The following is a 13,837-nucleotide window of genomic DNA, read 5'->3' on the forward strand; positions in this document are numbered from 1 at the left end:
TAGTGTCAGACCGTCTAGCGTCTTTCATCCTACCTTTTGATCTACTTGCGTTCATAATGGCTTGAGGTCGGCCACCTCTCGTCTCTGGTCTGCATATGAGCAGCTTAAAATGTGAAAGAAGCCAAGCGTGAGATCTTGAGATGCGGGGTTGCTGGAACGCGTCTGTTATTGATTCCGGATCTCCTGCTGAGCTAGCGTCTTACGCCTCCAGAAGCCTCGCAGGACATCACCCATGTTCTCCACAGACCTTCTGACACTGTTTGTAGCTGTTGCAAGCGTTGGCGGAGCGCTTGCATTACAGAGACCGTTCTCTGGCCGCAGCTCCAGTCTATCGGCTGGTAACAACGCTGCAGCCAGGGTCCAGTTCGAGCCCGTTGACACTATAAGCAACGTCGACGCTTTCACGGATTATGACGCTGGCCTTTTTACTCCATTGGAAGACCTGACATATGTTTTGAGTGGAGAGTTCACATCCTTGAACCATCCTACTTTCCCGAAGTACAGCGTGCGTATCAAGAAGTCTGACTTTTGTGACGGCACTGTAGGGTGAGTCTAAAATCAAGGACTCGGGTTCAAAGATATCAGTTCGTTAATGACCCATCAAAAGCGCATACACTGGCTATATCGACGTAGAAGCTCGCCATCTGTTCTTCTACTTCTTCGAGAGCAGACGAGACCCCGATAAAGACGATGTTATATTCTGGACAAACGGCGGGCCTGGCTGTTCCTCCTCCCTTGGTCTGTTTATGGAGCTTGGTCTGTATGACTAATCTCTAGGTGTTGACAAGATCTCTCAAGTAATCTTGTCATAGGTCCTTGCAGAGTCACAAGCCCGGATAATATGACGTACAACCCATACTCATGGAATGAACAGGCGAATATCTTTTTCATTGACCAACCAGTCGGCGTTGGATTCTCATATGCAGATTATGGAGAATCAGTAGTGAGTGATTTTCTATTGAGTGTTGTAGAAATGTCGACAAATGTCGACCAAAGAACACAACACCGGAGGCCGCCAAGGATATCGCAGCCTTCGTAGCCATATTCTTTGAACATTTCAGCAAGTTCAAGGGTAGAGCATTCCACATGGCTGGCGAATCATACGGGGTATGTTCACGGGTCTAGAATTCATACTGCACATCGCCCTCACGGTTGGACTGGTGTAGGGCCGATATATCCCTGTGTTTGCCGCTGAGGTATATGACCAGAACGTAAAACTGGTTGATGCAGGGATGACTCCTATTAATCTGAGCTCTATTATGATTGGTGGGTAATTCGCATTCACAGGCCTGAGGGCCACTAAGTTGTACCCAAGGAAACGGATGCACCGACGATCTCACAATGCTCTCTTCCTACTACGACATGCAATGCAGGCCGATGTCAGTTCCCCCTATTCAGGATATTGCGTAGGTAATCATTTTACTCCGTACCACACATACGTGACTTTGCTTCAGGTCCTGCATACGCATGAAACAAGCAGTGAGTTTCCGCATTGGACACAGCTGTGAGTGCGAGCCGCTGATAGCCGGCCTAGCTCCCGCGTTGCGAGAAGTGGTTCACAGAATCCTGCAGAGACCAATTCGACAGCATTGGCTGCGAAGCAGCTAATGTTTTCTGCTATTCAGAGATCGCTGAACCATTCGACCGAACCGGTGTGTATCCTCGACTGGATGGCTGTGCATGTCTGTCCCTTTCCATCAGTAGCTGACCTTTATCGCGTATGTTAGGTTATAATCCGTATGATATCAGTCAATTTTGGTTAGTTCTACGATCTTGCCATCGTAAACGTCCCTCAGGCTAACTATGGGCCTTGCAGTGATGGTACTGTTGAAGACACGTTATGCTACCCGGTCACCAAGTGAATGCCTACAGAAGTCCCATATTACAGTCATTTTGCTGATTTAGGACTTGCCAGAGCAATTAGCACATACTTGGACAGGCCAGACGTTCGCTCCACCATAGGCGCGGATCCGTCTTTCACAGGGAATTTCAGTGGTTGCAGTGATGCAGTGGGCATGGCCTTCTATGAGGCTGACGACTCCTTGTTCCCAACACAATTTTACATCGCAGCTCTGCTCGAGCGAGGTATACGCGCCCTCATATATGTCGGCGCGAATGACTGGATATGCAACTGGGTGCGGTTTTAAATCTGCTCGCAGGAGATAGTTGGACTCATAATTTGTTTGGCAAGCAGGTGGGTAACGAGCGCATGACGCTTGCACTAGAATGGTCGGGACAACAAGATTTTGCTGCAGAGCCCCTTAGAGGATGGAAGGTAGACGGAGATTTTGTTGGATTGACGCGAACTGCGGGCCCCCTGACATTCGTAACAATCGACGGTGCCGGGCACATGGTGAGCACTAGTACTCGTGCGTACAATCGCACCCTCATGAATTATCGTCTCTCGCAGGTTCCATACGACAAGCCTAAGCATTCCTTGGAGCTAGTAACGCGGTGGCTGTCAGGATCCGACCTGTAGACCTGTGACTGATAGTATTGCGGGTTATGTTATTGCACGTCGCTAGTGTGCAACGTTGTCGTACTCAGCATGCAGTGGTGTGGCTTGTTGGACTCCACACGACGAAAGATGTGAACGCTAGGACTGCAAATGTCCTCTCTGGGACGTGCTTCAGTAGCACAGGTTTGAGGAGGCCTACGATACGATTGCATGTGTATTTGAACGCAAAGATCTTCGAATAGAGTGTACCTCTCGAGCTGCGTGAAGAATGTGCCTTGACGACTACCAACATTAGCCTCAGTGCAACGAATGCAATGGTGAGATTTAAGGCGGAGCCCATGAAGGATACGTACTTCCTACAAGCCAACTCTCCTCTCAGGAGATCAAGCGTGCGATTCTTGCACGTATCTGCTACAACGATAGCGTTGCTCTCATGGCATCTTATGCACCTCATGTGAGAAATCAATTCAGAAACAGATCGAAGACATTGCCGGTGTCGGCAATGTATCCCGCGTGCGTAATCCTTAGACGATGCTCATGTATATGAGGAAGTTACGTATCTCTGAACAAAGTAACTACGCAACACGTGCATATACCTATGAGGAATCCGATACTTTGTTGCAAAGCTTAACGGTGCACATGATCCACCGCGACCTCGTTGAGTTCAGTGACTTTAGGCGTGCCTGAACGCACCGCAGCGACGCTGTTTACTGTGTGTCAGCGCCTTGTTCCCCCGCTCTGTTGCGCACGACTCACACAGCGTTCAGGGAGGAGTTCACGGTGCTGGATATCGGTGCGCCCCGGAAGAAGAGGCGGCCAAAGACTGTGGCTTTGAAGAACACACCGACGTCCCCGGTCTGGAATTCGTACGGTATCAGATATGGCACGGCACGGCGGAGTAGACCACTGACCTCAATGTAATCAACAATCTTGCCCTCCTTCTGAACCGAACCCGCGAATGAGACGTCCGCGGACCGTTCGAAGAACTTCTCGCCGACGAGCTGCAGCTTGTACTCCTCACGGCCGATCTTGCGGCCGTTCAGAGTGATCTGCGCGTTCTTGTCGATGAACTCATCGAACGCCTTGTCGAAGTCAGCACGGTTGGTGGCCTTGTAAATGGCGGTGATATGGTTCTCCGTCCAAAGGGTGAGCGGCACGATTTCGGGACCGCCGGGGTTGGTCGTCATATTGAGATTATCGAGTAGAGGTGGTAGTAGGATTGATGTGTGTAAGACGCTTGCGGGTTGTGAGAGGGTGTTGACTGTCTGCCGGAGGTGCTTGCATGAACTATATATATGTTTACCGCGGACATACAGACGCTGGCCTCGGAGCCGCGAGTGGACAATGTTTGACAAGATGATTCGGCTTGTATGGCTGGAGCATGGAGTAGCTCGCAATAGCGGATTCCTCAGCGCCCCCATTTTTTGATGATTCTAGTGTTGACATTTCTTCCGGCGAAGCGCTACGAGAAGCATATACTAGAAGCTGCGGCGCATGCACATCAATGAACACGACCAGTGGAGGGCGCCGCTGCTCATGATAGACCGCCAATGGCAATAGGAAATTATTCAACACGTTGATGGCAATAATTTCACGTCAGCGCACCTCTATATGCTCGCGAGATTGAGCGCACCGTAGTCCTCCCATATACCTACCAGAAACAGTGGCAGACATCGACATCGCCGCAGACGAAAAGAATAAATGCCTGGGCGCATGAGCCTTGATCATGGGGTAGAAGAATTGGTAAACAAATAGACTGGGCACGTCCAGCCTGCCTGGTTCTTAGGTGTCGACCGCTCAACTGACGTTGTATGAGGGTCATGAGACGCGCTGTACCCGCCCATATTCCAACTTCCGTCACTGCGGTATTGACTTTCAAGATCATAAATTGGAGAGTGAGGTCACCGGTCGGCCCCCAAACGCAATAGAAGTATGGAGTTTGACTCGCATCATTTCCGACGCCGCGCTAATGTTGTTCAGACGTCGCGCATAGCGCTGAAACCTGTGCTGCTGAGCTGAGTCTATCAGCAGCATCGCCTTACTCCCATCATTGTGAGCCTGGCCCTAACTCAGTTTCACAATGAAGAGCCCGTCGCCCAATGCAGAATGTCAGAAGCTTGTCCAGGTGAACATGACGCAATGTGAGGCTTCATTGACGAACACCCAAGTCATCGATGACGAAGGCTCGTGTCTCTACTCGAGGATACCGTCATATCCGAGTGAGTTGTAGCACATGTGTCAGTGAGTGGGACGACTTACCACACTCACTAGTTTGATGACACAGGCTCCATATACCAGCATGCTCAGTCTGCCGAACGACACGTATGTGAGTGGTCTCATCCGAGGTAGGGCTTGCAGTCGAAGGTATTGAGAGAGGCCATGCCTTTTACTCAAAGCATACTCTACCTAACCACATACTTGGAAGGCAAAGAGGTAGAGTCGAACTCCGCGAACTGCACGGGTATGATCGAGCCCTCGGTTATTCCCGAACAGCGTTCTTTCATAATCGCCGTTGTCTACCAGGGTCTTTCAGCTTCATCCATGCGACGTTGTGCTTAGGGCTCGAGATCAGTGGCTCGCAGGACTACCCGTAATGAATGCACGACTACACAGAACGGCTCAATAGTGATACGAGACGTTCAGTCAGCCGGCCCTGGCCGTCTGGCAACATGGTCACGATCAGATGATCCATTTTGCACGACCTTGGCCGCCGACTCGGACTAGTGCTGACTTGTACGCGATGTTGTCACTTCTAGGGGAAAATACTACGCGCAAGCAGTGCTAGTTTGTATGTAGAACACTCTGAAAGAGCTGCTTGTTTCATGTACGATGGTTGGTATCGCCATGCTAGCACATTATCTTGTCTCTACTCCCTGCCGATATCAACCTCGATTTCTTTCTTCAAAGATGATGGGTTTTCATTCTACGAGTAAGCTCTGTTTTTGAAAGTTGCACATTAGCTCACTTCATGTCTTACAGCCTGGAGGAATAGACCAATTATTTCGAGCGCATCCGTAAATTCTCATTGCTCCTATATATGCTATCGCTGCGCTTTGGGGCCGTGACCGCACAATGATAGAAATATTGTTCCCGGAGAAGTTTGCATTATTGATGTCAAAACCCGAGGGGGAAAGAGGTGGGCAAAATCCGCATAATTGCAGGCATCAGCTAACGTCTGATGTGACTGTAAGGTTACAGTAACGAGAAGAAATCTTGACTGTTTGTTATGCTCCAGGCAACTGTGCGGTATATGATGCGGAAGAATCAACCACCGGTTTTATGTTACCGACCGTTGTTTTAATGAGTGGCAATGACCGATCCACGATATCTCGTATGATACGCACAATGATGCGTGTCATGAAATCACCTGGACCTTGTTCTTTGTCCCGGCCACACGACTAGCGTCTATATGTTTGGCTTTCATCCCGTTTCTCACGTTCACATGCTTCCTACCCGTGTACACTCTACACAAAGGTCGTACTCGTCCTTCTGTATCATCCTTTGTTGAATTTACGTCGCCCTATACTCTCAATGGTTGTGGTTCCAGACTTACAGACGCAGATCCTTCTGTCAAAGATACTGAAAGAGGCACCTCTCCGCAGGTACGTTGTGTGGCTGAATCTCCGAGAGGTGCACTTACCGACCGCTTTGAAGCACGCCACAGGTAATCGTCCTGGTTGAGTTATTTCGTTCATCCTGGCTGATCGCTCCCTGGTCTCGCCCAGTTGGAGACGCTTGTGCAAGATCTTTCATCGGCATGGAGTCTCGTCCGCTCCACCATCAACTCCCGCCGTCCAATCAATCGACTGCCCCCAGAACTACTCTACATCGTCTTCTCGTATGTACCCCGGCGGCAGGAAGTATGGGACCCATACGCGCCACTCGTCGTCCTCACACAGGCCGAGGACCTCATGGCACTAACTCGTGTCTGCAGATACTGGGAGCAACTACTGCATGGCATGCCGGGGCTCTGGTGCACGGGCTTCAGCAACTACACTCCGCAGGTGCAGGCCACGATGCATCTGCAGCGGGCGCAGAACCTGCCTCTGTCGGCGTGCGTGTGCAAGTCTTGGACAAACCTATACATGCCACAGCTTGTGCGCGCTTGCATGGCGCGCATCCGGGTGCTCTATCTCAACGTCGACTTCCCGTCCGGTCTGCACACGCTGGTAGGCCTCCCCGCCTCCCGGCTTGAAGTCCTCCTGCTTCACTCGGATGCGCCGTCGCATCTGGGCTACGAGCCGAGCACGATGACGCTCTGCAACGGGGATTTCCCGCAGCTGCGCTACCTTTCGATAATGCAATGCCCGATCCGTCCTGCCGCCGCATTCCCTGCACTAACGCACCTACACTTGGCCCACCAGTGCATGGGCCCGCTCCCGGAGCTGCTGCAGTTCCTCGCAGGCGCCCCGCGGCTCGTCCAGCTGACCCTGTCCTTCCTCCGCGTTTCATCTCCCGCCGCGAAAATCGACGCTCCAGAAGACGCCACGCCACGCAAGGTCTACCTAGACCACCTGCGGGGCCTCTGTCTCACGGAAATCGCACCGGATATCGTCCTGCTCCTCCTCGCGCACCTCGTCATCCCCGCAAGTCCCGTCGCGATCCAGCTCGCGCACATCCGCAAAGCCACCCCGGCGTTCTTCCGCGCGCTGCCGGACCTCCCCGCCCTGCGCGGCGCGACCCGCCTCTCTGTCGAGGCGCGCCGCGGGTCTCTGGTCGTCGCAGGAGCAGGCGCTACGTCGGCCGTGCGGATGCATTTCGTGGACGTGGCGGGGCCCGGGTCGCTCGCGCCCGAGTGGCTCGACGCGCTCCTGGACGTGCTTCCCGCGGGGGCATGCTGCCGCGAGCTGTGGTGGACCGACTGGCACCGCCCGGGCGCCGCGCCGTGGACGTACGGCCTGCACCGCACGCTGGAGCGCATGTGGGCCGTCTCGGCGCTCGTACTCTGCGAGCCGCCGATGAGATGCAAACGCCAGGGCGCGCTCTTTGACGGGCTCTTCGGTGTCGACGGGGGCGCTTCTGGGTGCGCCATGCTGCCCGCGCTGCGCACTCTGCACCTCGTCACGCATAGGTTTGCGATACCCGCGCGCACTAACGAGTACGCCAAGACACGCGCATGCCGAGGCCGCCCGCTGACGCGCGTAGTCGTGCAGGTGGCCGTGGATGAGCTCGACAGCGACGATGTGCCAGATGAGGATTTGCGTGCGGGGCCGCTGGGGTTGCTCGACGCATCCCTGGACGAGCTACAAGAGACGGTGGGCGCGGTGGAACTAAGAGTGGACCACTGTACGCCCTCGATGCCACTGCCCCTTGTGTGCCATGATCCCTTCGTGTACTGGGAGAGCGCGGGGATGCCGCGGCCTTGGTTTCAACTAGCCCGGGAATTCTTTGACTGACTCATATGAGGTCACTGGCGTGTTGGCCGTGCCCTCGAAACCAATCGAGGGTTCACACAGATGGTATCGCACAGGATGCGCCACAGTCGCAGGCATGTGTGCTGTGACCAGAACACGTTTCTGACGAGTAGTGATCCGAGGTTTCGAGACCTCTGGTATAAATAGACGCAACAGAAATTCAACTTCAAAGCGACGGATACAGATCAACCTCGCTGGGATTTCAGTTAAATAAACCTTGGCCTCAGGTGCATGTAAGTAAAATTGACAGGAAGGTGGCAAGAAAAGGAGGTTCCAAGTGGGCGGTTCCACGGGAACCCCGCGGCGTCCTCAATTCATCTCCGATTTTGGAAATCGAGATCCTTGTCATCCTATCCGACTTCCATGTCAGAGCATAAGGGACAAGAACTTCACTTCAAAGATCTGCAGAGAATGCGCGCACGTCCACGCTATGGAAGTTGCCGCCGTATAAACGTATAGTCTGTTTTGTTCGGTTCTATGTACTCACACGGGCACTTTCATCAGTGTTTGCGCTGCCATTGATGCGACTGGCCGTTCAGCCTGTCCGAGTCCGTAGCATGATCCACAGGTCTTCCAGCGCATATCAAGTTTAAGAACGACGAAGCTGTCACACTGCAGCACGTTGCTGGGAGGCCTGGGCCCATGCACGAGATCTCTCGATGTGAACGAGTTTCGATGGCAATGGGTCACAAATCCGGTGAGAAGGAGCGCGAGCCGCCGGTGGCAGTTGCGCGAGGATGATATATTGCTGCTCACGCCGTTATCACAGTGAAATGAGTAGACGGCTGCGTTGGGGGTCTTGGTCCTTGGGGTGCGCGGAACTTACTGGGATGGGAAGGTCTTCCAAGTTGAATGGGTTCACACAGTGGGCACGCCTTCCATGTCAATCTGGAGCTTCCCAATGTTCCGCTGGCATGACTCACGTTGATGTGCCCGTCGTATTTGGTCGACGATGAGGCGCGTGATACGGAGGTTATATGGCGGCTGCAGCGGCGATTCACCGCTACAGTGCTTCAAGAGCGGCGCACGTCCGAATGGGGTCCCGTCGGGGCAGCGCGAACAGGTCGGCGAAGATAAGGCGTGCAGGCGGGGTGATAGAAGGCGGGCTGCGTGATACGAAGCGAGGTGCAGTCGCACGCAGCGCGCTGTGGCGGCGGGGACGCGCTGTCCCCGGTGGGAATGCACAAGTTGGCGGGAAACCATCACGCCCACATCGGGCAAACCGTCGCACAACGAATCTATCACGCCATAAAAGGAAATGGCGGGCTTCGCACGCGAGTCAACGTCGCCCAGTTTGGGCAATGGGCGCCCATTTCCCGGAAATAGATCCACGTGCAGCATGCCCGTAAAGTGCGGGGTTTAGACGCCGTTAAGCGCGCGTGTTTCCCTTATTAGCTGCGAATTTCGCCCTCGGTCTTGCCACCATTTCCTCGTCGTCGTCGTTGCGCCCATAATTGCAGTCTGCAGACTTGTTGTTCCTCGTCTCCTGGTGACCGGCATAAGGTCGACGGCCCCGGACCGGCGTGATCTCTTGTGTAGTGGCACTCGCATTGTTCCTGTCGGCAGACGCTCATCACCGACAACGGACGCCCTTAAAACTTCCTGCACTGCCTACCCTGCCCTGCCCTGCCCTTTCATAACGCCTACTCCGTGCAGCGCAGCACAGAGTGTAAACGAGTGTCAGTGAGACGGCATCCGACCGCGAACGCGAATCCGACACCGACTTCCAGCAGTCAGCCACCGGCCAGCGTCTGCCTATACCAGTAACACCGGAGCGCGCCCCAAACAAAAGCTTCGTAGTCTGACTCTGTGAGCAACGTTCTCTCCAGCCAGACTCAGCACCAAAATTGCATAGACGGCCTGTGTCGAGCCGTTTGGAAGTATTATCCGTGGAAAACTCGTTCATCTTGCTGCATACAGTCACCTCACCAGGTATGTGAGCGCATACACTCGCTACTGGCCTGGCGTTTGTGCATTTGCTAACTGGCTGTGGACCCTTACTATAGACTACGGAGCCATGAGCACCTCATCTGCACCTTTCCTGGTGCGCACGAACATGTCACGTTCCAACTCGTGCTACCATCCATACCTGCCCCACGACCCCCAAAATGCGAGCCCCGCCGCAAGCAAGCCCTCACTACCCATAGCCATTCCGCGTCGCAAAAACGTCCATCCGCCTCCGCGCTCACCCATCCGTAACCAGCCGTCGCCGGAATTCGTGTTCAACCTCGACTTCTCTCCGTGCTCGTTTCAGGGCGCGGGCATCCTTGCGCGCATGGACGTCCACGCGCGCAAAGACGTCGGCCATGACTGGACGCAACCGTTCCTACAGCAGCGCGGTCGCACCAATGTCCTCCTGGCACACCAGTGCCAGCAGCCGCAGCGGTTGATGTTTGTGAGGAAGACGCGCAGCCCCAGTGTGCGTCATTATCTTCCGTATATGCGAGAGCCTGCGGCCCGTGTCCAAAGTCCCTGTGCTATTTCCAAGGACCACGCGATCGCTGAGCAGGAGAACATTGACTGCGACGGCTACCTTGACCCAGACACCACCCTCTCAGTATGCTCGCCGCCTTCCAAATCCTCTGTCTGCTCATCTCCTATCTCAACGGATCCCCTCGTTGACTTCCCCGAAGCGGACTCTGTCCGCTGCGCCCACGGACACCTGGCGGAGGACATTGGCACTCCCTACCTCACGAACGCCTTCCAGCAGTCTATCTCCTCCACATCTCCATCCAATCAGAGTCAGGGCACGACGCTCGCGTCCGAGCCCGTATCGCCGTCCTCGCCTATCAGATTTTACATGCCGTCGCCCGTCTCCCCACCTCCAATGCGTCCGTATCCGTACCAGGCTCCCCGCGCGCTCCCACTCGCGGGTGCCCGCGACCGCGCACACCTTCTGCGTAGCGGCGCGGCGCCCGTTGTCTCGTTCAAGGTCGCGCAGGCTGAGCGTGCGAGCATAGCGCCTCGCTCGCCTGCGCGGGGCCGCTCGCCGTATCCGGGCGTTGCGCAGCGCACCCGCCAGCGTCGAGGCTCGAGCGCGGGTTCCCGTGCGCCGACCGTAGTCGGTACGGGTCGCGCCATTGGCATGCGTGGCGTGCGGGGCTCGTCGATCGTGCTCAGCAACGAGGACATCGAGCGGTCGCTCGAGAAGGAAGACCGCGCGCGTGAGCGCACGCGGGAGAGGGAGAAGCGGGAGGGGGACACGGAGGACTGGGATTGCGAGAGAGGGCGGACGAGGGGTCGTCCGCGGGGCAGGGGCGTTGGCATCGGTATTGGCATCGCCGGCCTGAGACCCGCCCCGGGCTACCTCTGAGGTTGCGCAGCGCGCCTTGCGGTCGCGGTCAAGACGTACGCAGGTCCCTGGTGCACGACGCGTCGTCCCGCTCTCATGCCGGATCGCCATACGGGGCGGTTCGCGCTTGTAACCCATCTGGCATCTGCGGATGCCTCTGCATGTTCCTTCCTCTCCTTTCTTCCTCCATATATGGACCTCACATTGCATCCTCATCGGTCTTGTCGTCTCGGCCTATGGTTCCTCATTCCCCACACGTCTTTGTCTTTGTCTCTATGTCAGTGTCGTCCATCATGAGTCTCATCATCACCATTCCCCATCATCATCACACGCACGGACAAGGTCATGCCTGCATCATTATTTCGATCATCATCAGCAATTTCCTCTTCGTTCTCATATGCATACATTTCCGTACCGGCGGCGGTACCGCATCAGCATCGTATACTGTATATATAACACATCATCCATCCGTCGTCGTCAATCGCATCCGTATCTGCATCACCATTGGGCTCCCATACATCTACATTCCGCCAAGTCCGCATTCGTCTTCGCATTTTCATCAGGGTTTTTCATCAGAATACGGTCTTCCTTTCTTCGCATTGTCCTTCTAGTCCATACGCAAGACCCTGGCCCATCGGCTTCCCTGCATTCAAAAGGACCCTACGCTCTCCGTTCTCACCGCCGCACACTTCTTGATCGGCCCGCCATCTCGCCATCTCGAAGCCACCTTCGGGCTGCCGCTGCATCTCAGTTTGCTCGGTGCAGGTGTTGAGCAACAGAGCGGCCGCGGTCCGCCTGCCTGATTATCGGTGATTCCCCGTACTATTCAACTCCATTTCCTCATCGGCTCTATTTGACTTCCGCGCCCTGCGTACAGCATCGACTCCCATCTCATCTTTACGATATGCATCCTCACAAACACCATCATCGCCACACCACTCCACACGATCTCGGTTCTCGTCTGCCTGTGTTCGTTCTGATTGTTAGAAGCCCGGTTCACTTCCTTTCTCGGTCTGGGCGTTTCATGCCGGTCATCCTCACTTCTTCCCCACTTCTTGTTCCTCCTGGAGGCTGCAAATTTCGTTCTGAATCATCCCCGTCTACGTACATTGAGTGGCAGCGTCCCGGACACGGCCCATTTCGGTTTCCCGCTGGTCGTTTTCTAGAGTGTCTCGTTACCTTACACCCCATCCTAAGTCACCTCGTTTTGTAGACATGGTCAAGTGTAATCCACACAAATGCATTCGCGCGCAGGACAATATATATACTTAGTACTGTCAATGAGAAGACTTGGCCAGCCCGAATGAAAACGCTGCAAAGCACGGGATACTTACAACCGTCGTATGGCTGTAGGCTTTCGGTTGCGCGCAATCAGAAGTTGACATGAGTGAGCCTACGATACTACACTCTTCAGTCGAGTCCTTACCAGGTCGACTTTTGGAAAATGGCAAGTCCCTCCCGAGTCCTCCGGAAACTTTGATCAGTGTGACACTTGATTTCCGATATCAACCCAGACGTTTACTCCTGATTCCATATCGATGGGCCTATTCGAGTCTCGAGAGTATTTGTGCGCAAGTGGGGTTGATGTGGAACTCGGAATCAACGGTCGGGACCTGGTAAAGTACTGTCAAGCCTTCGAAACTTGATTCGAGGGTCCGCTTACACATGGCACATCAAGTCTAATAACAGGTCCATTCAAATAGATTCAGCTGTACTAGAGGCCCGTGGTCATGGTACAGCACCAGAATAAGTTCAAGAAGGATGTCCGCCCGGCGCCGGTAATGAAGTGGACACGTCAGACACATTCGAGTCAGGGTCATTCACGGATACCGGATCTTCTGTGGCATGTGCATCTCTCGGTGTCGGCTCGGTGCCAGTGGCACCGCTGCAGAGGACCGAGGTCACACTAGTACATCGCGAAGAGGTTGTCGTCTCTAAGCCCACGTCCTGCCTGAGGGACGATGGCCAGGACGAACATCCTACTAAGGCTCGAGCCAGCTGAGCCAGCTGAGACCTTACCGGAAGCTGCAGATAACCGTTACGCCCCGGCTATAAGGTCGTGCCAGCCAGAGAAGAGGGTCCCTGGGAAGGCAGACTTGCGAAAGTCTCCGTCAAGGGGCTACAGCCAACCTGACCGCTTTGCTCTTCAACCAGAGTTGTGTGGGACGTTACTACCGAGCGCTGAGCCTATATGCTGGGTGAACCGTGATTAAGCCTTCAGCTCTTGCTCCGGTGACCCCGAGCAGTGTACACCTCTTGGGTAAAACCTGTCGTATGGCGGGACCTTGTTCATGGTCCTATAGATCTAAGAGTGGCAGGGCATGGCCCTTTTCGAGAAGGTTGGTTGATTTATTCGCACTACCAGCGGAGGCGAGGAGGGAACCGAACGGTACTGCCGCAGTATCTCGGGCCGAGAGTTGAACATCAAGAACACCCAGCCATGAGATACAGCATCTGAACTAGACCAGACAGTGTCCAGGTGACCGATGGCTTTGACTCATCACTGCCGTGTCGAGCTTTAGCTCTCATGTAGTCAGGAAACCATACAATGGCTGTGTCCGGCCGCTGATAGTATACGAGACTACTAGGGCAATACATGGCTGATGTTCATTGATCAGAATTAGGTGTTAGACGCAACGTATATTGCTGGACCCTTCATAGCGCTTCCACCTA

At 54.5% G+C, this 13,837-nt stretch overlaps 5 protein-coding genes across 5 annotated transcripts; 3 read left to right on the forward strand and 2 right to left on the reverse strand.

The window, feature by feature from the left end:
- Window positions 1-232: 232 nt before the first annotated feature.
- Window positions 233-2,479, forward strand: POSPLADRAFT_1160107 (hypothetical protein; the record flags this gene model as incomplete). The annotated part of the gene is made up of 13 exons (XM_024487502.1): window positions 233-546; window positions 608-756; window positions 789-943; window positions 997-1,107; window positions 1,167-1,266; window positions 1,316-1,406; window positions 1,455-1,479; window positions 1,535-1,652; window positions 1,728-1,758; window positions 1,817-1,858; window positions 1,916-2,135; window positions 2,195-2,353; window positions 2,411-2,479. 13 exons carry the CDS (start codon window positions 233-235, stop codon window positions 2,477-2,479), a joined length of 1,584 nt encoding a protein of 527 aa, XP_024333245.1.
- A 731-nt stretch (window positions 2,480-3,210) lies between these two features.
- POSPLADRAFT_1159997 (hypothetical protein) lies at window positions 3,211-3,904 on the reverse strand (the record flags this gene model as incomplete). Its single annotated transcript, XM_024487486.1, has 2 exons — window positions 3,211-3,723; window positions 3,773-3,904. 2 exons carry the CDS (start codon window positions 3,902-3,904, stop codon window positions 3,211-3,213), a joined length of 645 nt encoding a protein of 214 aa, XP_024333246.1.
- Window positions 3,905-5,989: 2,085 nt separating this feature from the next.
- Window positions 5,990-7,854, forward strand: POSPLADRAFT_1050670 (hypothetical protein; the record flags this gene model as incomplete). Its single annotated transcript, XM_024480034.1, has 3 exons — window positions 5,990-6,060; window positions 6,393-6,510; window positions 6,553-7,854. The coding sequence occupies 3 exons, from the start codon at window positions 5,990-5,992 to the stop codon at window positions 7,852-7,854; spliced, it is 1,491 nt and encodes a 496-aa protein (XP_024333247.1).
- Window positions 7,855-9,317: 1,463 nt separating this feature from the next.
- Window positions 9,318-9,972, reverse strand: POSPLADRAFT_1041962 (hypothetical protein). Its single transcript, XM_024478008.1, has 2 exons — window positions 9,879-9,972; window positions 9,318-9,804 (listed from the first exon to the last, which is right to left on the reverse strand). Exon 2 carries the CDS (start codon window positions 9,776-9,778, stop codon window positions 9,446-9,448), a length of 333 nt encoding a protein of 110 aa, XP_024333248.1. The 5' UTR covers window positions 9,779-9,804; window positions 9,879-9,972; the 3' UTR covers window positions 9,318-9,445.
- A 175-nt stretch (window positions 9,973-10,147) lies between these two features.
- Window positions 10,148-11,185, forward strand: POSPLADRAFT_1159773 (hypothetical protein; the record flags this gene model as incomplete). Its single annotated transcript, XM_024487453.1, has 2 exons — window positions 10,148-10,291; window positions 10,361-11,185. 2 exons carry the CDS (start codon window positions 10,148-10,150, stop codon window positions 11,183-11,185), a joined length of 969 nt encoding a protein of 322 aa, XP_024333249.1.
- Between the last annotated feature and the right edge of the window lie 2,652 nt (window positions 11,186-13,837).

Source organism: Postia placenta, assembly GCF_002117355.1.
Source record: "Postia placenta MAD-698-R-SB12 unplaced genomic scaffold POSPLAscaffold_23, whole genome shotgun sequence".
Classification (NCBI taxonomy): domain Eukaryota; kingdom Fungi; phylum Basidiomycota; class Agaricomycetes; order Polyporales; family Adustoporiaceae; genus Rhodonia; species Rhodonia placenta.